At 42.6% G+C, this 27,200-nt stretch overlaps 2 protein-coding genes across 2 annotated transcripts in view; one reads left to right on the forward strand and one right to left on the reverse strand.

Moving 5' to 3' along the window:
* The first annotated feature begins 4 nt into the window (after positions 1-4).
* STAT1 (signal transducer and activator of transcription 1) lies at positions 5-23,351 on the forward strand. The gene is made up of 24 exons (XM_032749464.3): positions 5-145; positions 2,255-2,383; positions 3,023-3,167; positions 3,885-3,983; positions 5,254-5,349; positions 6,005-6,083; positions 6,672-6,763; positions 6,986-7,137; positions 7,394-7,552; positions 8,598-8,690; positions 9,114-9,173; positions 10,357-10,386; positions 10,473-10,566; positions 11,445-11,486; positions 11,967-12,050; positions 12,579-12,677; positions 13,150-13,285; positions 15,074-15,129; positions 16,098-16,192; positions 18,190-18,329; positions 19,469-19,654; positions 20,161-20,236; positions 20,663-20,765; positions 21,303-23,351. The coding sequence occupies exons 2-24, from the start codon at positions 2,256-2,258 to the stop codon at positions 21,324-21,326; spliced, it is 2,268 nt and encodes a 755-aa protein (XP_032605355.2). The 5' UTR covers positions 5-145; position 2,255; the 3' UTR covers positions 21,327-23,351.
* Positions 23,352-23,822: 471 nt separating this feature from the next.
* GLS (glutaminase) overlaps positions 23,823-27,200 on the reverse strand; it is a 61,879-nt gene continuing 58,501 nt past the window's right edge. The window contains exon 18 of the mRNA XM_030277829.4: positions 23,823-27,108. Coding sequence (XP_030133689.2) covers positions 26,952-27,108 — 157 coding nt within the window. The 3' untranslated portion in view covers positions 23,823-26,951. The remainder of the gene's footprint in view (positions 27,109-27,200) is intronic.

Raw genomic sequence — 27,200 nt, forward strand, 5'->3', positions numbered from 1 at the left:
GCTCTTTGCTCGCTGTCCGCAGCTCACCCTCTCCGACGCCTCTCCGGAGCTGCCCGGAGCGCTGGAAGCGGGCCAGTGTCCCCACACACCGCCGATCCCGGTGATCCCGCTCCTCCAGCGCCGCGGGGCAGCCGTCGCCGAACAGGTGCGTTGCTCCCCCCGGCGCGGGGAACGCGGGCCCGGGGCGGGCCGAGCGCCCTTTGCTCCCGAGCCCCGCCGCGCGCATCGGCCGCGATCCCCGGCCACGGCAGGAAAGGAGATAGAGGAGGGCCGGGAAGGAGTTTGGGGTGCATCGGGTGGCCAGCAGGTCGAGAGGGGTGATCAGCCGCCTCTGCTCAGCCCTAGTGAGGCACATCTGGAGTGCTGTGCCCAGGTCTGCTCTCCTCGGTACAAAAAACACGAGGAGCTACTGGAGAGGGTCCAGCAGAGGTCAAAAAGACGATGAGGGACCTGAAGTACTCTTATAAGGAGAGACTGCAGGAGCTGGACCAGTTTAGTTTGGAGTAGAGAGACTGAGAGGGGATCTCATTACATATAAATAACTGAAAGGCGGGTGCCAAGAGGATGTTGCCAGACTCTTTTCAGTGGTGCCCGCTGACAGAATAAAGAGCAGTGGACACAAACTAAAACACAAGTTCCACCTCAACATGAGGAAGAACTTTACACTGAGGGCAGCAGAGCGCTGGAACAGGTTGCCCAGGGAGGTCATGGAATCTCCCCCTCTTTGGGACTGCTATAGCACACTCAAATGCTGTGTTAGCTGTAATCTGAAAAGCACACACATCAAAAGCCTCAAAGCCCTCACTTTAAACATAACAATTCTAATTCCTTTGCTTCTCACACCTAGCACACGCCTCTCAGCAGCTGAGGGCACTGGCATATAAAAACAAAAGGATTTGGTAGGAAAGGGCATAGAAGATAGTGCTTCATCCTGATGCTGCCTGTTCTTTTGGATGGGTCCTATAAACAGCCATTAAAAAACAAAGATGTGAGTGGATTTGCATCTCACCACCTGTATTCTCAGCCTGGGCTGAGAATTAGCAAATATGGAGAATTCTCAAAATTGGAGAATATGCCCTTGGCATGTCTTTACATACCATTTCCACTACAAGCTGATAACCTGCAGCTTAGGCGGCTAAGTGATCTGCCTCTAGAGACCATACATCAGAGCTGAAGCGACTCTCACAAAAGTGTTAGACTGAGAGAAACCGTTCTGCACAGTCTTAGTTCATTTAAGCACCCTGTATCTGCTGCACAGGTTGCTTGAATTTAGCCTGAAAATATGATCATGAGAACTGAAACACAGAAAAAAAAAAATCTTTCTAGTACTTCTTCATTTAAAGTTGCTTGAGATGTAGTCCATTTTCAGAGCAAGCAAGTGTGAACACAAATAGCAACTGAAAATGGGCACTTAGAGGGCTTGTTCACTCACACTCTTGGTGCTGGGGAATGCATCTGCACAAGCAAAAGGTGATACTCCATGATGAGGATCTCAGTTATGCAGAGTACAGGTATCAAAAACAGAGGTCCTCATTCCCATATCTGCTAAGCAAGAGAGCAGTAACACTAGCAGTACCATAAATGCCATGAAAATGGGTTCAGAGGAAAAGGAAAAAAAAGCACCACACAGCCACTCATTCACTCACTTCCCCTCCTCCCTACACGGTGGGATGGGGAGAGTATCAGAAAGGTAAAAGTGAGGCACTTTATGGGCTGAGATAAAGACAGTTTAACAGGTAAAGCAAAAGCCATGTACACAGGAAAGCCAAAGGGAGGAGTTCAGCCATCTCAGGAAAGCCAGGCTCCATCATGCCTAACTGTGGCTTGGGGAGACAAGCACCATCATGCAGCATACCCCCTGTGCCTCCTTCTCCTTCCCCCAGCTCTATGAGCTCGATGCCACGTGGTCTGGAATGTCCCTTGGGTCAGCTGCCCAGCTGTGTCCCCTCCCAGCTCCTTGTGCACCCCCAGCCTCCTCACAGGTGGGGTGAGGCGCAGAAAGGGCCTTGATGCTGTGTAAGCCCTGCTCAGCTGTAGCAAAAACATTCCTGTCTTACCAGCACTGTTTCCTGCACAAATCCAAAACAGCCCCATGCTAGCTACCGTGAACAAGATAAATTTTATCCCAGCCAAAATCAGCACATCCTCCAATTTTGTCAATGTTCATGAAAACTTCAAATTAGTTATTTTTCACCAGTTCAGTCTGAATACTACTACAACATTTACACTGACTTTTTTTTCACCCCTTCCTCAGAATGTCTCAGTGGTATCAACTACAGCAACTGGATTCCAAGTTTTTGGAGCAAGTTCACCAGCTGTATGATGACAGCTTTCCTATGGAGATCAGGCAGTACCTGGCACAGTGGCTGGAAAACCAGGATTGGTAAGCCCAGGAATTAATTATGCTTTGGGTTGTGTGATAAGCAGTGCCCTCAGAAGTGCACTTACAGGCAGCAGCAGAATGCTGGGGAAGCAAGCTGCTAGGTGATCCTTTGCTGGTAGGATGCTTCAGTAGCTGTGTGGGTGCTCTGTGTTCCTGTTCCTCTTCAGGGCTTTCTAGAGGGGCCTGATACCTGGAGTAAGTGTCCTTGCTCATAATGCTCTCAGTGGTCCAGAACAAAAGTGGCTGTTTTAAGACCAATTAGTTACTACCTTGGTAGCATCAGTCTCTCACTCTCTAAAGACTCCGAACTTCTGCCAGGCTTTCTGTGGAGTGTCTTCTTTTTGAGGAGTGGTACAAAATGCACATGCATCAGGGTCACTTTTAGGTTCCTGATGTCATTGAATGAGTTACGTGAATTTGAACAGAATCTGGCAAAAATGAATAGAGATACATTTCTTTCCTTTACAAGGAAAGTAATGTCAGTTAAGAGAATGAAACTAGCTTAGATTTGAAGGTATTCTCAGTGCTTGCATATTCTACAACTGAAGTTGGGGATTAAAAATCAAGTACACCTGTATGTATTTCTTGGCTCTTGTATTGGAAGTGTATTTAACCCAAGTATGCTTTAAATTATTCCAGGGAACATGCGGCCAACAATGTATCATTTGCTACACTGTTATTCCATGACCTTCTGTCACAGCTTGATGATCAATTTAGTAGATTCTTGATAGAAAACAACTTTTTGCTGCAGCACAACATAAGGAAAAGCAAACGTAATCTTCAGGTATGCCTGGGTTATCTATACAATCTACACATCTATATGTTATGTATATATCTATACATGTGCTTGATTTGCTTCAGGGCAGTTGAATGCCTCTAAGCAGCTACCCTGCTGTGACAGATTTTCACAGAGGATGTGTGAGAATCCTGCTTTAAAAGCCAGAATTCAAGTGTTTCTCCATTTTTCTTTTGATTTGCTACAGCTAGAATGTTACAGTTTAATTATCAGCACAGTTACAGTTTGAGAACTCTAGGAAAAAGAAAACCCCAGAGGGTAACACCATTCTGAGCAGGGCAGTACTCAATCCCGAGCACATTTCAGCTTTGTGTGCAGGTAAAACAATAATGTGGAATTTGCATCCAGCCTGGACTGTGTGTTAAACCAGCAGCCATACCAAGGTGTGGGAGGGTGGCTCTTGAGGAATGAGCTTTCTCTAGGCCTGTAGGGTAGTATCCCACATCTCCCAGGAATGTCTCAGACCCTTTCCTGTTGTTTTATGCCAGTCCTGTCTCTTCGTATGCCAGTGAATTACAGTGGAAACTCACTCTTGGAGCTGGTTGTGGCTGTCACACCCTGTAATCCTGGAGCAGGCTGTGGCCAGTGTGTTCCCTGAGGCTCACACTCGGGTCATTCCCTATTTTTTCTGCCAGTCTGAAAGTTACTGAAAGACAAAAAATTATGTGTATGAACTTTAACAATAGGCTGTGTCTCTAATGCTAGGACAACTTCCAAGAAGACCCAATACACATGGCAATGATCATCCACAACTGTCTGAAAGAAGAGAGGAAAATACTGAGCTGTGCCAAGGCATGCAATGAGGTAACAGTCTTGAAATGGCTGCTGCAGTTGTATCTTCCCTTGCCTATTATTTGGGACAAGGGAAGTGGATGAAGACTGGCAGGGGAAAAAGGCTATCCTCTCTCTGCCCAATAAGAGGTTGCTTAAAAAAGAGAAGTGTGAGCACTGATATGTACCAACTTGAGAATGCTATTTTGCACCAGCTGGACAGCATGGCTTTTTTTCTGCTGAATGAAGCATTTGGAGGATAAATGGCCAGAAAATAACTTTTATTCCTTCAGCTATACTAAAAGCTATGCTGTTTTTTTTAATCTTTCTGTAGTATGATGTAGCCCAATGTGCCAGTTGGATTTTATTATAATAATAAGGTGCTTAACTCATATATCCAGTAAGATTTTAGGTTTGTTCTTCTGCATTTTATTCCCCAGTATACTCTCTATTAAGCAGCTTAGCATGCATCTTTGGACTTTCTCCTTCCCAGTTGTCTCCAAGTATTTCTTTCTAATTTTGGTGGAGTTCTGGGATGTTTTTTTAGTCAAGCCCTTTTCTTTCTTCTGAATTATAGGTAACGCCATATCTTCTCCTTTGTCATCTGTTCTCCAGCTTATCACCTTTTTTTTCCTTTTCAAGAACTGTTTAGCAATAAAAATTCCACAGTTGGGAAAGGCATGTAAACTATATAGATAGCTGCAATCCATTTATGTAGAAATAAAGTGATGACTGACCAAGCATGTTATTTCCAATACAGAAATACCTCAGTTTATAGCAAGGCTTTCAATGTGCAGCGTGGGAAGAGCACATGGGCACTGGCTTTCAACAAGGGGCCCTTTGCAACAGTGTCCAAAGCAGCTGCTCTAAGAGTGTGACTCTGAGGAAGCCCCTGTAGCTGCAGCACAGCTGTTTGGTCCTGGCACATGACATAAAGCACTTGCTGCTGCCTGTCCAGGATGCTGTGAATGTGGGTTATCAAAAAGGGAAAGGGAATTACAGAATGATTTGGACTGGGAGGGACTTTAGAGATTGTCTACCTTCCTCTAGATTGGGTTGCTGAAAGCCCAATACAGCTTGACTTAAATCCATGATGGGGGACCTTTGGCAATTTACTAAAATAAATACTTTGTTTCTTTCAAATTCACCTGAATTTGATTTTTTTTATACTATAAAATTTTAGTATGATTTATCAGAACAAGCCATGCTTCCTCAGGTTGTTTGTCAACAAGTGCCACTCATTTACATTAATGAACAAAGTTATGGGTCAGTGTGTTTTGACTTGTTCTGTTTCTTCACTCAGATGGAAGTAGGCAGTGTACAGAACACTGCAACTGGGATGCCAGACAAGCAGAAGGAGCTTGATACCAATATTAGGACTTTAAAAAGTGATGTTAATGTAAGTATAATATAACTTTTCTCAGTAGTGTTTGTTGATTTGCAGATGTTGAAAATTAGACTTGATAAAATGACAAATAAAAGTAAGGTGGGGTTTTCAAGTCTTTAAACAAGGAATTTCCTGAGCATAGGAAGTACCTTGTGCCTAAACTTTAGCAACAGAAGCATTTTATTCACCTGAAATACTAGCAACTGAGGAAAAAAAAAAACCTCTTAAATCATAACTGACCAGTTTATTGCTAACTAGAAGATGTACTTTTTTTAGCATATAGATGTTTGTCTTCATAAATACAGGCACAACATAAAGCTTTTCTCCTAATAGTACATAAAAATTTGAAAGTTTAAAATGCTATGTGCTTTTCCAAGTTTTACCATTGTAGCCTAGGTTCTCCTAAACTCTGTGAATGTACATGACTTGACCACAAGGGCATTTCCATACTTTATAATTAACTGATTTCAGTTAGTTTTGAAGGAGGAAGGGTGAATAGAAGGTGATGAAATGTAGAAATATTTCCTGTTAGGCCAGGCGCAGCCACTGCTACAAAACTGGACTTCATGTCTGTCAGGGCTGGTACCAGGCAGTTCCTAATCAGATGAAGTCTTGCATTACTTGAAAATATTTAATAATTGTGGACACCCTCACTCATGCATTACAGGATGTGGAGCAGGACATCAAGGCATTAGAGAATTTGCAAGATGAATATGACTTCAAATGTAAAACTCTACAGAACAGAGGTAATTTTTCAAGGACATCCCCTATTGTATATAGTTTGTCAGAGTAAACTGCTCTTTATGTCAGGGCACTGAGCCTAATGATACACAGCCAAACTTACTGGTGATGTCCCTTGTTGATAACTCTGCTTCACACTGATACCTAAATTTCTGCATCTGTCTTTTGTTCCAAGTAAGAGAGTCTCCTTGTTAACACAGCATTTCTTCACCCTTTACATCCCTTTGTCACTAGAAGTAGCAAAACCTGTAGGCTCTGTGACCATTCAGCCATACACTTAATCAGTGATGTTTCACAAATGCCAAAACAGCTTTAGGTTTTGTAGGCTCTTGTGTACCAAGACAAACACACAGAGTCCTCGCTGGTTTCATTATACAGCTCTGTCTCTTGTCAAATTCTTTGTTCTAGAAAAGGCTTTAGTTTCCAACACAGCTTGGCAGAGCTGACTATCCCTCAGAACAGGGACATGTTCAGAAGGTACTAAGGGAAGCACTGAGCCACAATCTTGTTTTTTGTATTTGTCCCCTTCTCACCTCAGTGATTCCCCCACTCATCCTTCAGCCTCACATTCACAATTTGGACTTAATTTACAGAACATGAGTCCAGTAGCATGTCTCAGGAGGAATACAAGAAAGAACAGCTGAATCTCCAGCACATGTTCTTATCACTGGACCACAGGAGAAAGGTAGTGTTTGATTTTCTTTTAGAAGTCAGCAGCTCTTCGTCTTAAGCATATGGTCATTTTCATTGAATTGACATAAATTAGTAGTAAGAAAGTTTTTTTAGTGTCAGTTGAACTGAGATATTTGCAGGGTTATGCAAAAGAGATGAGCACTAGCTAAAACAGTACTTAGTTCTCGTGTATGAAGTATTCCTAATACACAGGGTAATCTCATATTCTCTGTAGGACGTGGTGAGTGCGATAGTGAAGCTGCTGCAGAGCACAGAGCAGGTACAGGCTGCCCTTATTAATGATGAGCTGGTGGAGTGGAAGCACAGGCAACAGACCGCATGCATTGGTGGGCCACCCAACGCCTGCCTCGACCAGCTGCAGAACTGGTAAGGTCTTTGTAAGACCATGCTTAAACCGTGTTAAGAAGCAACACCACATCTAGGAAATATACTGATTATTTATATTACCTGTTTTCATTCTGTCTTAGCATAACTGCATTCATTTTATTACCTCACCACATTTCCATTGGCACAAAGTGTACTCCAGGCACTGCCATATCCTCAGGGACAGTCCCTGGCTGGTGCCTCTGCACTAGAACAATATAAAAATGGGCTAAAAGTAATAATATTGTGTCAATTGTAGGTTCACCATTGTTGCTGAAAGTCTACAGCAAGTTCGTCAGCAGCTCAAGAAACTTGAGGAACTGGAACAGAAATTTACCTATGACCCTGATCCCATCACAAAAAATAAACAATTTCTGCAGGACCTAACAAACAAGCTTTTCCAACAACTCATCCAAAGGTAATAGACCACAAGGATCTTTTGGTGTTACCATGAATAAACAGGTAAAGAGCACCTTCCCCTCCTGTTCCCTCAGTATTTCCTGCATACAATCTTTTAATTTTCCAAGGTTTTCATAAGTTTGTCAAGCATTAAACTGAATTACTGCTTTTGAGATTTACCCCATCTAGGATTTCCGCAGGTTCAGGCCTATGGAAAGGGTTTATGTTCAGTCATTATTTAAGTTAGCAGGAGCTTTGCTGCAGTACACATTGATTACAGAGTCAAAACTTCCAGTCTGTTAGTCTATCAAGCTTCAACCCTGCAAAGTTCAAATGAAGAGCGGCAAGAAACAATCTGCATCAAACTGGATACACACCAGATACACACATAGATACACACCAGATTCTCCAATCCTTTGTTACTGGACACATAATCTTTACCTCCAGCATGGGGAGGCCAGCCCTGCCTCTGTACCACTTTATGCAGCTTTATGATGCAAGTTACTTTATGATGCAACTACAAGCTGGTAGTTGCCTCATACAAGATCAGAGACCTATTCTGTAAATACACAATATACAAAAATTTGGGGTGTATCAAAACAGGTTAGCCTCAGAAGTTTGTTCATTGGGTTAGCTGGCCCTCATCAAATCCCCTGCTAGTGTATCCATCCCTTGGGCATGTGTTGTTACATAGCACTGTCACTGTAAGAATTCAGGAAGCCCTGGGAATGGCAAACAAAGCAGCACTCCTCACTTGCACCATGCTTCTTACAGCACAGTGTTTCCTTGCTGTTAGATTTCAGGGAAGTGTGATGTGGCACTCTCCCTCCTCAAGCTATCAATGTATTGCAGAAAAGCCAACACTTATAAAATCACTATTTCTAGCCCCATTGTAACAATTGAAAGGAACTGATTCACACACCTCTGTGTAGATTGAAGCTGAGTGAATAAAGTGTATAGTATTACTGGTAAATCAGCATTCATTTAAAGTTCACTTTTATGTGGTTTCTCATTTAAGAGCAGGACAGATAAATCATAGTACCTTTAACCTGTTCTTCCCATAGCTCCTTTGTGGTAGAGAGGCAGCCTTGCATGCCAACACATCCTCAGAGGCCACTAGTCCTGAAGACAGGAGTGCAGTTCACTGTGAAGCTGAGGTATGTTTCCCCCTTTCCCTGTTCCTTTTTTTGTGGTAAGGTTTTCCTGTCACTGGCTTCCTGCAGACAAAAGGATTGCAGAGCCAGCCTGCAGGCCAAGGGATGAGGCCAGGAGGAGGGAAGTGCCATGGGCAGGGGCTTTCTTAACTCAAATTCAGCTTTTACCCTTTCCCAGAGGTGGTGTGCACTGAGTGTGTAACAAACACAACCAGACAGCAAGAAGACACATGCAGAGCACTTTGTCATGCCAAAAAGTAACTTATTTTCCCATTTACTTTTGTCTCTAAATGCTGTCTGGTATGAAGCAAGCTTGGAGCCTGCATGTGACCCCCAAGTGTACTTAAATCTGTGGTAAGCCACACAGTAGCAGAAAGCCCATATTTTTCAATTGCTGATGTTAAAAAAAAGTACTTCTCTTTCCAGATTGCTGGTGAAACTGCAGGAACTGAACTACAACTTGAAAGTGAAAGTTTTATTTGATAAGTATGTTGCATTTATTTCATCCCTCTTATATAATGGTAAACAATTCCCACACTCAGAAACCCAAGAGCAGTCACTCACATTAGAAGTGTTGAGTAGGCCAGCAGCAGAATAGTTCTCTGCGGCATCTCTCCCCTTTCCTTACCCCTTCCTCTATTCCTTACCCCTTTCCTATTCCCTTGCTCTAAATGTCTCTCAGCCCCCCAGAGACATCTGTCACAAAGTGTAGATGGCCTCAGCTTCTCACCATTGGCTCCACAGAGAAGAGCTCACTACTGCTAAATCAGACACAGGGCAGCACCTGGGCAGCAGCCACTCTGCTGGGGTGCTTCACCTGCATTAGCATTAGGTGACAGTGTAGAATTGGACTCACATAATTCAGTCACATCTCTACAATCCCTTATTTTTCCTAGTAAGGAATATAGTTATTCTCAAGCTGCCTTTGAATAAGGGGTATAATATGCCTACATGTAACATATGACATGTTCTCAATCAGAGAAAAAAATTACAGCAGTTGAATCTGTTGTATTTTGTAAGGAGTTACAAAATACAATACAAACTTTCGTATTCTGTAAGCAGTTTAGGTGAGGTTTGCACTTACTTCAAGGGCAGGGAAAGAAATGTGACAGGCTGTCCAAAATAATGACAAGAAGGAAAGTGTGTTTTTGTCTTCCCAGCCAAGTAATTTTGTTCACTTGAAATGGCTCTAGGGTCCAAAAACTTGCCTAGAATAGTAAAAAAGTAAAAAGGAATTCTACTGTGGTTGTGGGAGGTGAGTCTTTGAGAAGTGCACTTGATAGAATGCAACTCAGGAAAATCCCAAGTGCTGGGAAAACCAATTCAAGCGATGCAGCAATTTATTCAACAATTTTAAAAGCAGATTTAGAGTGGCAGAACTATATTTTTTTTTTCCTCAGAGCGAGAGTTACAATCTTTGCAGTAAAAGAAAGTACTTCTTTTGATTATAAAGCCCCCATAGCAGTATCAGGCCTCAGTAAAGCACAGGCTGTGTAGCACAATATTTATTTTGACTGCTTTAACCAGTTGCCTCATCTTTTGCACAAGAATTTCACAAAAGCATTTTAACAGTTCTCAATCAGCACTGTCAGCTACTAAAACATGCACATTTTCTGTGTCTTTGGCAGAATCTTTAAAATATTATTTTGTCTTTTTTTTTCCTTGACAGAGATGTAACTGAGAAGAACTCGGTCAAAGGGTATGTGGCATCAGAGTTTGATGTATTAATGTTAGGTTCTTTCAATGAATGTGAGATTTAATTACATTTTCTTTCTCTTTGTGTAGGTTCAGGAAATTTAATATTTTGGGAACAAACACAAAAGTAATGAACATGGAAGAATCTACTAATGGAAGTCTAGCAGCAGAATTCAGGCACTTGGTAGGGGGTTGTTTTTTTTCTTTCTATTACTGATACAGCCACAATTTTGTAGTAGAGTGTGGTAGAAAGGAAACAAATTGCATTTGGTACTGAAGTCATTATTCATTTTTGTGTAAAGAGGAACCGTGATTATCTCTCGTTTTTTTTTGTTCTGTCCTTTTCAAAATATTTTGTCTGTTTCAATCAAAATGTGATAGCTCGTAGCTGAAAAAGGGACAGGAATGCAAACAGGAGTATTTGCTGCCATAAGCTTATGCTGCAATAGGTTCTTTGGAGAAGGAAGTTAAAAAAGCCTAGAAAGGCTGGTTTGGGCCTTTCAGAGGGAGCTCCATAGGTAGGGAGGTTGGCAGTAGCTTGCAGAGCACTGAGTCTGGAAGATGAAAATTGGCAAGGAGCGTGCAGCTGCAAGAAAGTGGCTTTGACAGGCTATGGGGCACTTCTGATCTGCAGATTGTGAGAGAACACACTGGTTCCTTACCACAGCAGGAAAGGAAAAATGCAAGCCCAGAACCAGGGCACAGGGAGCTCTACCTTCATTGTCCAGAACTGAGGCTGTCTAGAGTTTATCATCTGATTTAAAGGGGTACTTCGATAAACCAATATTCCATCTGATCCTGACTTCATACAGCTTCTGTTCTTAAAAGGCCTCTTGCATAAAGGCATTGCATCTTAACTGTGCAATATCTTTTCTCACAGATCAACAGTTTGTAAAAAGGGTTGTAGTTTCCTAACAGTTCAATCCTTTGGCTCCCACAGCTTAGAACCAAATAGAATCAGACACTAGTGCAGCAAGTTTGCATACAGCTGAGCAAGTGGAACTCCACCACTTTCATTTGTTGCTGCCATAAATGAGTGACAGGTTTTTTGTTCATTTGCAGCAACTGAAAGAACAGAAAAACACAGGGAGCAGAACAAATGAGGTAAGCAGCACTAACCTTTGCTTTGTAAAGTTTTAGCATAATACTAACAAGGCATTCATTTAAGACAATGCTCTCTGCTTAGACCCATGAAGACACACATAGGATGAGAGATCATAGGAGAGGACTTCAGTGTTTCTACAAAGTGATCCATGTTGGAAGAGTCTGCAAGGAGAGCTACTGCCAGAATGGCAGTGAGGGACTCTCCCACACTGGCATCTGCCTTTAACAGGGCTTCCTGGCAAGCACAGATTTCACTATGGCTTATAGGTAGTAGGCAAAAGAAACCCAAAAAACATGCCTGGAGAGATAGTTTTAGGAGGTCAGCACTGTCACTTGACTTTGACTTAGAAGTTCTTACTGAAGTCTAGAGCATGTGACCAGGGGCAGAAAAAGGTTTTCCTCATGATAAAGCCCCATTACTTCACCCTAGGGAATTTTCAGTCCCCGAAAAGATTTCTTACATTTTTTTTTTTTTTGAAGGGTCCTCTGATTGTAACAGAAGAGCTTCACTCTCTAAGTTTTGAGACACAGCTGTGCCAGCCTGGTTTGGTAATAGACCTAGAGGTAAGTCTTAGATCAACCAGATGGACTTCAGTTCCTGTGTGTCACTTGTGCTGACAATCTTAACTTTTTTCTCTCTTTAGTACTGGGATATCAAGTACTTTTAGTTAATTCAAATTATGGGCCTGAGACTTCACAACAACTCTATAAAGACACAGAAAGAATTCTGTCAGATCTCTGGGTAAATAAAAATAGATGTGCTTTGCAAAATGTCTGATACCTAGAGGACTTAAACCACAGGGTTGGTTATCAGTTTACATTTCTTTCAGAAGCAGTCTGCTATGAATGAACTCTACTGTCACTATCAGTGCTATCATAACTGACACTAAATGAAAGTCTTTATTAGACAAAAATCACCCAATTCTTTCCAGTATTTCATCATATTTTCTCCCCTACATACAAACTTCTATTGAAAAAGTTAAGATTGTGCAAGTAGGGAATTAAAACAGAAATGGGTGCATGGATAATCTCAAGAAGGATTGTGGCAACAGTGCAGGGTAATCTGACATGTTTCCTTTTGTGCCCTTTCAGACCACATCCCTTCCCATTGTTGTGATCTCAAACGTGAGCCAGCTTCCCAGTGGATGGGCTTCTATCTTGTGGTTCAACATGCTATCTACTGATCCCAAGGTATTTGCAAAAAAAAGGATGTTTTATCAGGTACTATGTCTAATTTTCAGGCATTGTTTGCAAGTGGCTGCTGCATTTTAGCTCTGCAGATGACTCATAATGAGTTGTAGAGAGGGGCAGTGACTTCCCTGACCTAAACAGAGCAATGTTTGAAACCCACATAAGGGTAGTGTACCTGTATTCAGGATATAGAGCACACAGGGAGAAGCCAAATGAACGTTCAGGAACTCAGTTATGGTGCACTTGAGTAATCCAGCAATTCTGCCTGCTGGGAGAAGACATATCCAGAGCCCTAGAGATTGCTTTTTCTGGTAAAGAGTGCCTGGAAGAATAGCTGCCTGCTTCTGCAGAGTTTTTTCAAGCTGACATCCATTCTTAAATCTGGAGTTTGCTTTGGCAATATAAAAATTGAAGCAGCTTTCCAAAATTATTATTTGTTAACTATAGCTTGTATTTTTCTCTTCCATTCCAGAACCTGTCCTTCTTTCTGAACCCACCTAGTGCAAAGTGGTCTAAGCTTGCTGACGTTCTGAGTTGGCAGTTTTCTTCTGTAACAAAGAGAGGACTAAATGCAGATCAGCTGAGCATGCTGGGAGAGAAGCTTCTTGGTAAGGCCTGCTTTCATCACAGATGGCCTGTTTGAACTGAAACTAGTTCTGCACCTTTTCCTGCACCCTGTTTTAAGTTTTCCTTTCCTCTCACAGCTTTCCTCCTCCTACAATGTAACTTTGTAGCAATGAAGCAATTTTTCACTTTTCAGTATGGCAGGGTTTGTAAATGAAATTATGCCATGAAAAAAAAATCTGCAGTTCTAACTTGGGAGTTTTATGCATTACAGCAACACAGACTGGGCCTAATTCTGCCAGTGTTGAAGTAACCCTCATGTTTAGTCAGTCTATGAAGTGGATGTTTCTTGGCATCTCTCAGTTTTTTTTTAAATCCACCTCCATTCATTTTAACTTCATGCATGCTCCCAGCTACAGTGGGGATTTACTCTGCATAAACACAGTTGCAGTATCAGCTTGCAAACACTATCAAACTGCTAAAGAATATCAGACTGAATTATCTCCCACATGAGTGTCCTTAATAAAAGCCTCATCAGCCGTGGGTTTTGGTTCCAAACTTCTTGCAGTTTGCCTGAATAGGCAGGGCACTTTACACTGCTACTGATTTTGCACAGTAGACTCTAGAGGAAAAATACTATTGATTCAGTATATTTCACCTACCTTAAGTTTCAGGAAAAGATTATATTTAAAGGTATTTCAGATTTTTGTGTCTAGGTGGCAAGTACAGCATTCCACTCTAATTCTCCCAAGACATAAGATCTGACAAAAAGCTGTTAATTTATTAGATTGCTTTTCAAATTTCTACAAGTAAAATAGTTTGGGTTTCTTTTTTCTTTTTTGTTCAATTAACCAACGTAAAAAAGACCAGGGATATATTTCTATGGCAAATTTGCATTTCAGAACTACAGGGATTTTGTTGAGCTCTGGTAGGGTTGCTACTTAAATCTTGTCTCTACAGATAAGAATATTACTGAGCTGAAAAAAATCCTGGTTGCTGAACACTGCATATTAGGATTCCTCAGGGCAAGGAGACAGAGCCAGCAAGGTGCGAGGGCACAACCTGGCTGCTGGTTTTGCAATATGAAAGTTGACAGAGTCTTGATCTCTTAACACCAGCAGTATCAGTAACGAGCTCCCTAATCCAGTTTATTTTTAGAAAAATGATAGAGAAAAGCAAATTTATTGGAAGCCATGGCATGAATTTGGCTCTGACTACAGTCAGGGTCTGCAAAGCTCCCAGCTATTGTAGGCCCAGCATAGGACTTTTCTTTGTGGTTTGGATATGAAACACTGGACATACAAACAAGGCTGAGGGAAACAGTTGCAACTGGAATAAGATTAGTCTGTGATTGGGGTAGACCTAGGAATCAAAAGTTTCTGGGGCAAAAGCCTGTAAATCACCAGAATCAAGGTAGGAAAGTGCTTATTCTTAGAGAGATGCTGCAGGGTCTGCTGAGCCTGCAGAGGAGCTTGTGGGTTGCAGTCTTCTTGCTGTGCTGGCAAGAACTGTGCAAAAATTCAGTTTCCTTCCTGGAAGCATTTTGAAGCTGGCAAGTGTTTGGTGCAGCGCAGCACAGAAAGTGTCAGGATAGGTTGGTTCCCATTACACAGTGGGCTGCTCCCACATGTTTGGGCATCATAAAACCTCCCAGAGGGGAACTTGGCAACCTCCCCTGCAGTAGCTGTGGAAGCACAGCAGCCTGCCCTTCCTTTTCTTTCTTAGTCCAACAGCTGACTTCCAAATAAACATTCAGAACTTGGTTTCGAAGTACTTTTAACCTTACTAAATAATTTATGGAACATGACTGATGTCAAATTTATTGTGTTCAGGGCCATCAAACGGAGGATCTCAGGATGGCCTTATTCCTTGGACAAGATTCTGCAAGGTATGCACACAGTTTTAAAAACTGAGATGGAAGAGGGATCTCATCTTACTTTATTGTGGATTTTGTCTGAGCTTTTTTTGTTTTTTTTTGTTCCCCCTGCAAAGTGCCTACTTTTCTAGTAGCATCCCCTAATTATTCTAGGCCTTACATAGTCATGGGAGGCTTTGGTGGTGAGGTTAAAGCAGCAGCAGGAGGAAAAAGAGCTTGCAATGGCAAGGAGTAGATGATTTTGAGACTGTTTTTAGTCCATTTAAACTCCATAGGGGGAAAAAAAAAGTATCTTTCAAACACAGCATCTCCATTATTACTAATGCAGCCGCTATTAATAGAATAGTTCTCCATTTTTACTATTACAGAAAATGTAAACAAAAAAACATCAAGATAAACAATTCTTCTTCATCTTAGTGAAGGACATTTCCCAGACCAGGGGAAACTGGATCAGAGTGAGGATTAACACAGGGTGGCCAAGAGAGGCAGTATGATGACAGCAAGCCACATCATGGGGTTTCACAACCCTGGCTGAAACAAGACAGGAGGACTCTTCACTTTCTTTTTTTGCCTTAGACCCTAAGCTGGTACAGGTAAGTAGGAGATCACAGCAACCAGGAGCAGGTTCCAGGGGAAGAGCAAGGCTCTGGTGACCTACAAGCACTCAAATTCGTTGATACAGATGCCTCATGAGACATGGAGATCCAGGTCTCAACAGAAAGTGTCTGTAAGGTCTTCTGCTGGCTAGCCCAGTCAAAACCCCAGTGGCATGGGTCTGCATGTCCAACAACTCCAACAGGGATAGCACCCAGGCAGGAACAAGAGCCTTTTATCTGTTCTTAGACCACTGTTGTTGCATGTGAGAGGTGATGGATCACATGTCTGTGGGTACTGGAGGCTCAGACAGGCATTTTAACTCATGTTTCATTATCCCTGTTCTCCCCCCTCTCATCCCTGCCTTTCCATATTCTGAATTTCAGGAAAATATAAATGATAAAAATTTCCCCTTTTGGCTGTGGATTGAAGGAATCCTGGAGCTCATTAAGAAACATCTCCTGTGTCTCTGGAATGATGGGTAAGACCTTAGTGAATTTAAAGATGTGGTAATTTGCCTCAGACTTCACATTTAGGCTAGAAATTGCACCCTCAGGGTGCAGAGGGTGGATCTTGAAACCAGAAAAATCTGAAGCAAATGAATTCTAGTAGTGAGGAATCCTCTGACGAGGCAACTGCTAAAAACAAAAGCATCAGATCACCAAGTTGTCCACAGAGAAGGGCTTTGAATGTTAGATTAGATTTTGTTTTGCCTCTGCTCCCACTGTCAGTTCTTTCTACATTCTAGAACATAGCCAAGAAAAACTGAAGCACAAGAAAGTATAAGTCCTAGTGATATCCATTTTAAAACGCAAAAACCAAACTCCCTGCCCGAACAGAGTTCCTGTGAGCTGCCTGGAGGTGGCAGCAGCCAGACTCGGAATGCCTGTGCCTGCATCGTGTGCCCAGAACCCAGCAGTCTTCACTGATGTTTTTAAGAGTATTACCAAGTAGAAGGACTCTGCCAGATGGGAACATAGTTCCATTTGTCCTTTAATACTGCTTTAGTAAACTTTTCATTCTAGGATTTCCAATTTTGGATGTAATTCTGCCCAAACTAGGCTTATCCAAAGCCACAGTCCTGTGTTTTAGCTTAGCCACATTATGAAACCTCACCAAACAGCACACTCACAGTGGAGCATCCTGGTATCTCACATTTCTGCAGGATCTGCAGCAGTAGGATTGCTTTGCCTTGCTACATTCAGCAGCAGGCTTCACATTTTTACCCCCCAGCTCTAGAAGAGCTCTGTCAAAGCCCTGTGCAGTACAAGCCTTGCTTCCCTGCCCCAAACCTTCCCCTTTCTTTGCTGAGGGGGCGCAGTGCACTGGGAATATTTGTCACCATTGCTGAAGTGGCAGTTCTGGGATTGGGATTACATGTGGGTTTAGTTCAGGCTTTAAGAGCAGAGACTCCCCTTGTATACAAAAGGGTAAATAATACAACCTTAGGAGCCTTTCTTCATACTTGAGACATAGGAAGGCAACAGACTTCCCTTACATGCAGGATATTGACTACTGAACACATGTGTTACCTAAAGCATGGCATTTAAACCAAACAAAACACAAAACTCACCAATCAAACCCCCAAACCCCATAAAACAGGACAGCTTGCTGCATCTGAAACTCTAAGCAACATTATGATTGTTTAGGGGTTTTATGTGCAAAACCCACTTTCTCTAACTTAATGCGCTTAAGGACAGTCATAGTACTCAAAAGATCATTATTATGGAGTATTTTGAGGAATAAGAAACAGAAAACCTTTGGGGGAAAAAAAGCCAGCAAAAGCCAACCAATAATCAAGCAACAAACCAATCAAAACCAAATAGCTGGGGTGTGGCCAGGGTCGTACCCTGGTACTGACTTGAACAACTCCCTCCCCAGAACCTGTCAGATCAATCAATCTCTTAAAGTTACCACACTAGCCTCCTTGTCCATGCAGTAACATTTGCTGAGCACAGTAAGTCACAAAAGTTTAACAGCTCCTGTAAAAGACATGCTCAAGGCCCAAAGCAAACCCCACACCTGTAAGAGTGTAATCTGGCAGCCAGCAAAGTTTGTTTCATCAGCCAAAAAGGAGAAACAGCTACCCTTTAGCATACTTTTGAAGCTAAATGACTGCTAGCTGGGATCTGACCCTGTTACATACATGTAACTTCACTCCTGCTGCCACAGCCCAGCTTTGACAGCAAAATGGACAATCATTTTTGTTCCAATTCAGAAAGATGTTTGTATAAGCGCCCAGGCTGAAATGAGAGTGCTGAGGGAAGCTGAGGTGATTCACAGCTGGCACAAGGCATGAATCACTGCAGCCAGTCAGTCCTGCTGCCAGCTGTTCATAGGACAAAGCCCTCTGTGAGGCTTTCACCAGTACTTCAGCTCTTTGGAGTGAAGGAAAGCTTTTTAATTTTCCTAGCTAGCCCAGCACAGCTTGGTTTTTATGTTGGGGAGTAACTCAGCTCTTTCTTTTCAACATTACAGCTGCATTGTGGGCTTCATCAGCAAAGAGAGAGAACGTGCTCTGCTGAAGGATCAGAGCCCAGGAACATTTTTATTGAGATTCAGTGAAAGCAGCAGAGAGGGAGCAATCACCTTTACCTGGGTAGAGGAATCTCAGAATGGTAAGTCAGCAACAGAGAACCTTTGGTGATCTGCTTGAATTAGAACAAGAAGTCTTTATGCCCTTCTCCTCCACCCTGAGGACCAGCACAGTACCCCTGGGAGCAGCAGGGGTCAAGCAATAGCAAGGACACACCATACTTGGGGTAACTCAAACCATATAATCAACTGATCAGGGTTTCAGCTAGGACAAGTAGCACTTCCCACTTGCTTCTGGCCTGAAAGTTGGAAAGGAAAAACTGACCAGACTGCCTTCCCTGCCTCCTTAGGCTCTCTCTTAGCCTTTAGTACGCACACAATTGCATCTCCTTCCAAGCCCAAATGAAACCTTCCTTCCCCACCCCCTAGATAAATTGTGTAGTCATCTCATTTTCCAAGTAGTTCTCCTTCCTCACCTTGTCCAAGTAGATCAGTGAAGAGCTTGCTTCTTCAGTGAGCTGGATTAGTTTCTCATCCTGTCTTAAGGAAGCCTGGAGGCATCACAGCTACAGGAAGTTAAAACCTCCATTAAAACCCAGTCAGGGCTTTTCACACTCATTACACAGCCCCACCTGCCAGCATGGGGCAGCTGTTGACACTTCATTTTGAGGAGCTCAAAACCAGCAGCAGGTGGAAGAGAAACTGCTGAGTGTACTTGGGTGATTCTTTGCTGCCTTCATACCCGAGACATCTGAAAGTTAAAAGAAGGTTGATAGTATTTGGAGCATTCAGGAAGACCTGTGTGTCTCTCCTGATGATTCATAAAAGCCTCAAGTGGTGTATTTGGATCAAACTCCCTAATAGGCAGCAGAGTTTGAATTACATAATTTGGAAGAAGGTTAAAAAGGCAGCACAACCTAAATGGCTTAATGAAATATTGCAGTTAATTTCCATGGACAGGTCACACCAGTCATTCTGAATACAAGACACACCAAGAGCCATCACTGTGTGCTATCCCCCCCATGCCTCCCTTCCCCACAGAACAATTATGCTCCCATGGACAGGCATTAAATACTTCCTGCAGCACTGCAGCTGTCATCCAGGCAAGGCTTTTGCTCACGTGAACTCTGAATTTGTTGGAAGTGCCTGCAGCTTTTCTGGACACTTTGAGAAAAAAAACTTTGAAGGCAGCTTTCAGAACTGCTGCTTCTCTCCTCTGCAGAGCCACAGTTCCACTCAGTAGAGCCCTACACCAAGAAGGAGCTCTCTGCCGTCACCTTCCCCGACATCATCCGCAATTACAAAGTGATGGCTGCCGAGAACATCCCCGAGAACCCACTGCGATTCCTGTACCCCAACATCCCCAAAGACAATGCCTTTGGCAAATACTACTCCAGGCCTAAGGAGGGTGAGTGCTATGTGGGGCTCATGCCTTTTAGCTTGTCTGGTTGTTCCTGAGCTGCTGGGGCACTGCACAGTTTCTGTGGCATGGGAAGAAAGGGAGCACTTGGCCTGAATGCCTTGGCGGCCCGTCCTGTGTTTCTAGGTTAAGAAAAGGTTTGTTTTTAAAAGGCACAACACCAGACTTAATCAGACCTAAAACTGAAACCCCCAATTGTCGCTGGCCTTCCAGCTCAGCTGTCATGTGAGCCCGTGAGCTGTTCCAGAAATGTAGGCTCCCACTAACAGCCCCAGCTATGACTGGTTATGGGAGGGGTTTCTTTGCCATTTTCTATAGAAGAACAGGAAAAACTGACTAAAAATGGAATAAATTAACCAGTGCTGTAAAATGCATGACAGAGAGACTTGCACATTATCTGGGTCATAGGCTGTATTTTTGGTACAATAAGGATGAAAATGTGACGTAAACTTGCTGAAAAAAAAAACCCCACAAGCTTTTTTCTCTCCTTGAAGCACCAGAACCAATGGATTTGGATGGTCCCAAGGGAAATGGCTACATCAAGACTGAGTTAATCTCTGTATCTGAAGTGTAAGTTCTCACAAAAATGCTTGATTTTCGTAAGATTTTAGCTGTAGTTCATGTCTCTTCATACTGTTTAAGCTGTAGGTGCTCCTGTCAAGTCTTTGAGAATCGGATCACAACACATTAATGTACTGCTGTATTCAAAATACCATTTTTAGGTAAAAACTCTAGAAACTTGCAGGGAGTTGTACTAGGAAGTAATTTCTTGAAAAGCACGTTCTCAAAGACTCATTGGACTTCTTTGGTTAGGATGTGCACCCCTGAATAGTCCGAGTTTTCATTTAAAGCCAAGCTGGCTTTGCAAAGCCTGGTCTTTCTCACAAGAGGCCTGGTTTCACAAGGCCACTGTCTTTCAGGCCTTGGAGCCAGGCAGGGTAGCCCAGGTGTGCCTCGTTTCTTTGGTGACAGTTAATCCCTGCTCTTCCCCATCAGCCACCCTTCCAGGCTGCAGTCCCCAGAAAACCTGCTGCCCATGTCTCCCGAGGAGTTTGACGAAGTGTCTCGGATGGTGGGCCCCGCAGAGATCGATACTGTGGTACGTACCAGGAGCCAGCCTGGAGCCCGAGGCTTCAGCCAGAACTTGCTTCTTCCCTTTTCCTCCCCCCACTTCAGACATACCTCAGCCACTTAAGCAAACACTGGAGAACACATCACAAACATAGGAAAAGCTGGGGATCCAGAGTTAGACTGGGATTGACAGCAGTTGTTGTTTAAACGTGTCTGCAGGGAGAAGGGTGAGAACAGGAGAGCAAAGCTTCCTGTGTGTGCCTTGCAGGTGGAGGAAAGATGGAAGGGGAGGAAGGAGTATCCCTGTAGTGCCTCTGGTGAGGTCTGTGTCAGGAGGGCCCTGAGCAGAGGTGAAGTTTGGAAGTGCTGCCCTGCCAGTGCTGTCCTTGCAGGCTGTGCTTCAGGAAAAGAAACAAAGTGATCCCCACCTCCCCCACCTGAGCAGCTGCATCCTAAAATGTGAATCAGTGTAACTGGGGTAGAAGGTGGTCACGCTCTGTGCTTAGCAAAGACTTGAGAACCAAGGCTGGGCCTGTGTAATGGAGGTTTCCTTTTCTCCTTGCAGATGTGTACACATATCCAGCTCTGAGCTTTAGCTGAGCTTTCCCTGCGCCACGTGTCCTGTGCTGCAGTCAATGCCTGGGTGACAACGCTTCACACTTTGGTTTCTCAGCCTGAAGGTCCAGCAGCAATTTTAGCTAATGGGAATATCAACAGCAGCAGCCTGAGCAGCCTCCTTACATGCCTATCTTTGTTTAATTAGCAAGATACTGTGCCAGAGTAGAGGAAGGTGAGAATGTGAGCTCCTCAATGACAGCGATGGCAGAAACATGCCTTCACTGTTTTAAGCAAGTAGTTAAATGTTTAAAAGTTAACTGTACATAGAAGGCTTCAAAGAAAAGCTGGTTCTTTTACAGAGGTTCTGTTCAGAAAGCTTACACTTTGAATTTTTGTCTGCATCACAAAAGGGAAACACTCTGCAGATACCATGCCACACCCAATCCATGTGCTGCTGAAGTTTGTTGTGCTTTTAGCTCTTCTGGGCATGGCCCATTGAGAGAGCAGAAGCCCAAAATGTTACCCACATTTTATTTTCACAATTTTTACAAAGCATAATCTTGTGTAGGATGTTTAGCACAATCTTTTTCAAAAACAAAGCATTTCTTAGGACATCACCCTCAAGCTGCATTGGCACGTGCAGAGCTTAGAACCCAAGGTGTATAATGAAGACTAAAGCCTGTGCAGACTGCAGACATCCGACGAAATCAGAACCTCCTCTTAGGAGACTGCAAAAGGAATTGAAGTACATTTTCATTTACTGTGCCTAATCTGCCAGGATGAGGATCTGGTCACCCCTATCTTTTGCAATAGTACAGACCCCATGTAGGTATAACAGGTGGAATGGAATTCAGTTTTCTTGTGAATTATGAACCAGGGCATTTATTTAACTGTTAATTTGAATAGCTAAAAGATTTTACAGGCTTTGATAATGAAGTGGTTTTGTAATAAGGGGTAAGGCACAGGAAAGTGAAGAAGTTAAAGTTTATCCAGAGCAAAGGCTGTGGGATATGCAGACTGCAGTACTTAAAGGATGAAGCTCTGCTTCCACCAGAGGAAGAACAGGTTGGTTTCTCAGCACGTTTGAAGGCAATTAACAACTCTCAATTAGGAGGCAAGGCTGTTGCAGGCAGCTGGTCTCTCTAAGGGTACTTATTAGTGCAGGCTGCTAATTGGCACGGAGCTGAGCAGAGGGGCTGCAGAGCCCTGGTGCTGCACCCATCTGTCCGGCTACAGGAACAGGGCAGCCACTGTGGGGGCCCTGCCTGAGCAGGGGCCCTGCCTGAGCAGGGGCGTGGACAACGGGACCTCCTGAGGCCCCTCCAGACCCATCAGCTGCTCTTTGGGAAGGACTGCTTCAGTTTGGTGTGTTGTGCCCAAGACATCTGATGTGCCCCCTGAAAAAGCTTCCAAGAAAAATTAAAGGACCTAGAGCATATAACACATGTATTTAAAAGAAAACATTGCAAACTGACTTATTTTTGGTGCCCTGAGTTACTGAGATTAACAGTGCTACAGGAAATGACTTAATGCTTTTATCTTACTGTAACTAGCTGGATGTGTATCTGTTGCTAAAACAAAAATCTAGTTGTTTTTTTGAGCTATGCTTTGTATTCAAGTCATTTTATCCTTCAGTTTTGCAGGACTTAAAGCAGTGATCTTATTCACAGCTTGGTTTTTCCATAGCCAGTAGTTCTAGAAGCAGTGACTTTTCCTCAATGGAATATTCTTTTATATATTTTAAATAAATGGAACTGTCAGTTGCCACTTCTGTCCTCTCTCTTGTGTTTTGGCTACTTCTGTTATAAAGTAGATGTGCGCCAGTTAGCATTTTACTACTCTGTATCTCATTTTAAACTTGTTTGTGCAACTAAAGAGTTAGTTACAGCTGTGAAGCCCAAGGCAGTACTGATGCTTCTTAATTGTTGCAGGTCTGTCTGCATCCTTAGAAGGTGTTCTTAGAAGATGGTTGTTACCTTTTTTGTATTACTGCTTGTATCACCTCATTTGTTTCCATCCCCACACAACCTTCAATAAACTGAACTTGAATTTCTAATTTGAGTCCTCAGTAGAATAACTGATCTATGGCTCTTCTCTCTGGGCTTCCAAGCTGGACCACTGCTGTTTTTCTCTGGGCCTAGTAAGTGACAAAATCCCTCATCTCACACTTGTCAGGCTTTTATATGAACTGTACACACAGAAGAATAATAAAAGAAACTGTTGGTGTGATGAAAAATAGCAGAGTAAGTCAAGAGAAACCTATACCTGTTCAGAAGACCTGGCCAGAATTCCAACATTAACAAAAAGCAACCAGTGAAAGGACACAGCTTGGAAGTGTAGGTTTCAAAATAAACACCAAAAAAAATCAGAAAAACGCTACATGACAGAAATTCATTCTGATTTTCTGTATGCTTTGCACAATGGAAAGGACCAGAGTAGGTTTTCCAGGACAACCTTCCCACAGCTGAAGCCTCATTTGAACGGTAATCCCACAGATAACCAATAAAACCCACCAGCACCACCATCATCTTGGTATTTCCATTTATTATGCTGTAAAAAGCAACACTATCTGGATTTTATTTCTTAAAATAAATAACTTTCATTTTCAGAACCAGTACAGCTCAAGTTTAGATTCATTCATGGGAAACTGCTAGAAATACATTCATCACTGTCTAGTCCCCACAATACAGAATCTAAAAGTCAAGATCAGCCCAGTCAGTTACAATGACCAGAAGTACACTGCCAGTAAGTATAGTCACGGATAGTCCAGCTCTGAAGCAAAAAAAAAATCTGGTACAATACAGTTTGTTCACAAAGGCTAATTAATGCTAAGACTACCACAATATTTCTGAGTACAAAGCATTAAGTTAGCTGAACGATTTTAGGTTGTGATACAGAAGAAACATATATGACATAAAAACAAAGGAGTGGGGGGAATCTTCTTTGGAGCATAAGGAAGTCAGCGTTGGATAAGATAACCAAAAGCTATTTACTGTAAAATCTACATGTCAGTGTCATGAATGATAAACAGCCAAACCAATGTACTGCATATATTTATATTTATAAATAACGCCATGTCTAAGTAGCTGCATTGCTGAATTGGACATTACAAAATAATTCATCTTCTCACAATGAGAAAATACTAAAACTAACCAGCAAAAATGCACTGAAGCTAGGACTGGCTAAAAGCACTCGGTATGAAAGCATTAAGTTTAGGGACAGCTATGATCTTCAATGTTAGCTCAGTTACAATCCTTTTGGTTTTGGTTTGTTTATATCATGTGTACTATATAATATACCTGTGTTTAAAAATGCCAGTTTGAACACCACAATGTCAGTTAAATAAAGCTAAATCAGGTATTTTTCTGAGAAGCTACAGAATGTGTTGTAATAGGGACAAAATAGGGAAGATTAGCACTGAAATTCTTAATTTTGGAACTAGGATCCATCTGAAAATATTCCTTTACACTGAAGACCATAAATCTGTTGCCTTGTGCTCCCCACTGACTGATGTGGTTCAACAAAGAGCCAGAGGCCATTTAATTTAGTTCTTGTTTATAAGGGGGTTGGCTGTGAGAGAGGATGTAAAGAGAATGGGTTAAAAGCCTTCAGAAAAATAGCTGATCTTCAGCAGAACAAAAAAAAAAAAAAAAAAACAACAACAAAAAAAAAAACCCAAACAAAAAAACAGAAAAAAAAAAAACACCACCCAAAAACCAAACCAAACCAGCTTAAGAACAGGAAGATTCTTAAGAAAAAGTGTTTGATAACCATGCCAGCCAGCTTCGAGATGCTATTTGAGGGCTTTAGACTTTCAGACTCTCTCAAGATTTCACCATGATGAAGACAGTCACTGCTTGTGATGAGTACCAAGCACTTTTCCAGGTAGCTCGTCCTCCCTGCAGGAAGGCAGTATGGCATTTCAACAAGAGACTGTACAGGAACTTGAAAGGATTTATTCTCAACTATACTGACCTGCTGGGTTGCTCTGGAGAAGTTACTTCTCTCCAAGCCTTAGTGTACTCATTGCTAAAGGAGGGTAATGTGGTTCAGATCTTTATAAAGTGCTTGGGCCGTTCTAGGAAGAATTTGGGCATTATTTCAGGAGATTTTGGTGCCAAAACACAGAAAATTTCAACTCTGAGATCTACTACTAACTTGTACACTACGTGCTAGGATAAAAATCACCATCTATACAATTCTCAAGCACAATCTCCTTTTCCATGTGCTAAATTATTCCTGCCTAAAACTCTTGTGCTAAAATCCTTGCCTACGTCCAACAACTGTAGTGTGTTGTGAACATCTGAAGTGACTGGCCACTTCTGAAGTTTTGTGCCACACTACTGGCAGAAGCAACTGTACATGGGACAGGGAGCTGTGGCAATATCGGACTTCTGTGAACTACAAATACCTGCATCTACATTTTCCATGACAGGGCACGTGCCATGCTGGCTTCAGTGGCAAGACAATGCATGCCACCATTCACCACAAAAGGCATTTACTCACTTGTGTTCCTGGTGCTGAACTCCTGTCCTACACCAGTGGAATCCCAGCGATGCAATATGCTGCTCCCTGGTTGATGGCAGTGCAAGAAGAGAACATATCCCAAAACCTGGCTTATCTCCTGCTCTGCTCCTGTTTTGATTGGCTCTATGCTCCTTAAAGCTGTTTCACTCCATCCGTGTTCCTTACCACAAGCCTAAATGAGCTCGGATTGTATTTGGTTTGGTTCTTTGCCTTTAAGCACTTCCATTGCCCTGGCTGGCTCCCGGTGCAGCCAGCAGGAAGGAGCAGCAGCCGTCAGCCCCGCCAGGGGTAGTGCAAATACACCTGCAAGGAACACCTGCATGGAGTGGAAGCACCCGCGTTCCCCAGCCACAGGGAAGTACTTTAGCAGCTGAACATGGAGAGAGAGGAGGGAGGCAAGACAAAGGGAACTGAGAGAAACACTCCCCAGACAAACACCCCACTACACACCGGAGCTACACGTCACGCTCCCCTACGCCATTTGGTCAAACAAACCTTAAAACACACTCCCTGACGAGACTATCTCTAAGAACAAGCCTAGACCATTGACAAGTGTCACCTACATACTTTGTGATTATTTATATTATGTAAACAAGGTTGTGTGGAATTCTTTTTGCTATTTTTTCCCAAAGATAAGTGCAGATCCTTACTTAACACACCCAGCCTAAATCTACATCAGCATCCTCAGCTTTCAAAAAACTTCACTGACGCTCATACCTGACAGTACTCTGGCTCATCCTGGCCATACTGGAAAAGAGAGGGCTAAAGAAACAAAAATTCAGCAGAAAAGTTCCTGACCACAGACTAGAGTTCACATAGAACACAAAAATAAATTAAGCAGTGCACAGTAAAGCCAACAACAGCTAAATATTTTTATACATCAATTATATGCAGCATGAGGTAATATTGCTCACATTATGGAGGGAGATTCTTAGTTGGTTTTGTTTCTTTTGAAGAGATTGGATTTGTCCTGTGCGTATAGAAACTCCTGTAACGTAACACTGAAGTAACAGAGACTTCTGTAAAATATATACCACTATCAGATAGAAACACACACGCTCTTCATTACTTATGCATACCACAATTAAATAGGTAAGAGATTTGATTCTTAGGATCTAGCTGAAGATGATTATAGCAAGCCATCCAAATTTTTATGAACCGTTCGGTTCTCCTTCCCATCGTTGTTATCCTCTGATGGTGTGTATTGGACCTGATATTCTTGAAGAATTTTAAAAACATCATGGTGTCCAAAATGTAAAGCTTCATCCATAGGAGTGTTATTCCACCTACAAAAAGCAGCACAGTATTTTTAAGATCAGCACTTTAAGCACAGAGCCAAAAAGCACCACAAATCAAGTTCTTTACATACTGCACTAAC

This window comes from Taeniopygia guttata, chromosome 7, assembly GCF_048771995.1.
Source record: "Taeniopygia guttata chromosome 7, bTaeGut7.mat, whole genome shotgun sequence".
Lineage (NCBI taxonomy): Eukaryota > Metazoa > Chordata > Aves > Passeriformes > Estrildidae > Taeniopygia > Taeniopygia guttata.

Coding starts and splice junctions, on each gene's coding strand:
- STAT1 (XM_032749464.3), top strand. CDS start 2,256: ATGTCTCAGTGGTATCAACTACAGCAACTGGATTCCAAGTTTTTGGAG. Junction 3,984..5,253: donor GTGCCAAGGCATGCAATGAG/GTAACAGTCTTG, acceptor TTCTTCACTCAG/ATGGAAGTAGGCAGTGTACA. Junction 10,567..11,444: donor CAGCAGAATTCAGGCACTTG/GTAGGGGGTTGT, acceptor GTTCATTTGCAG/CAACTGAAAGAACAGAAAAA.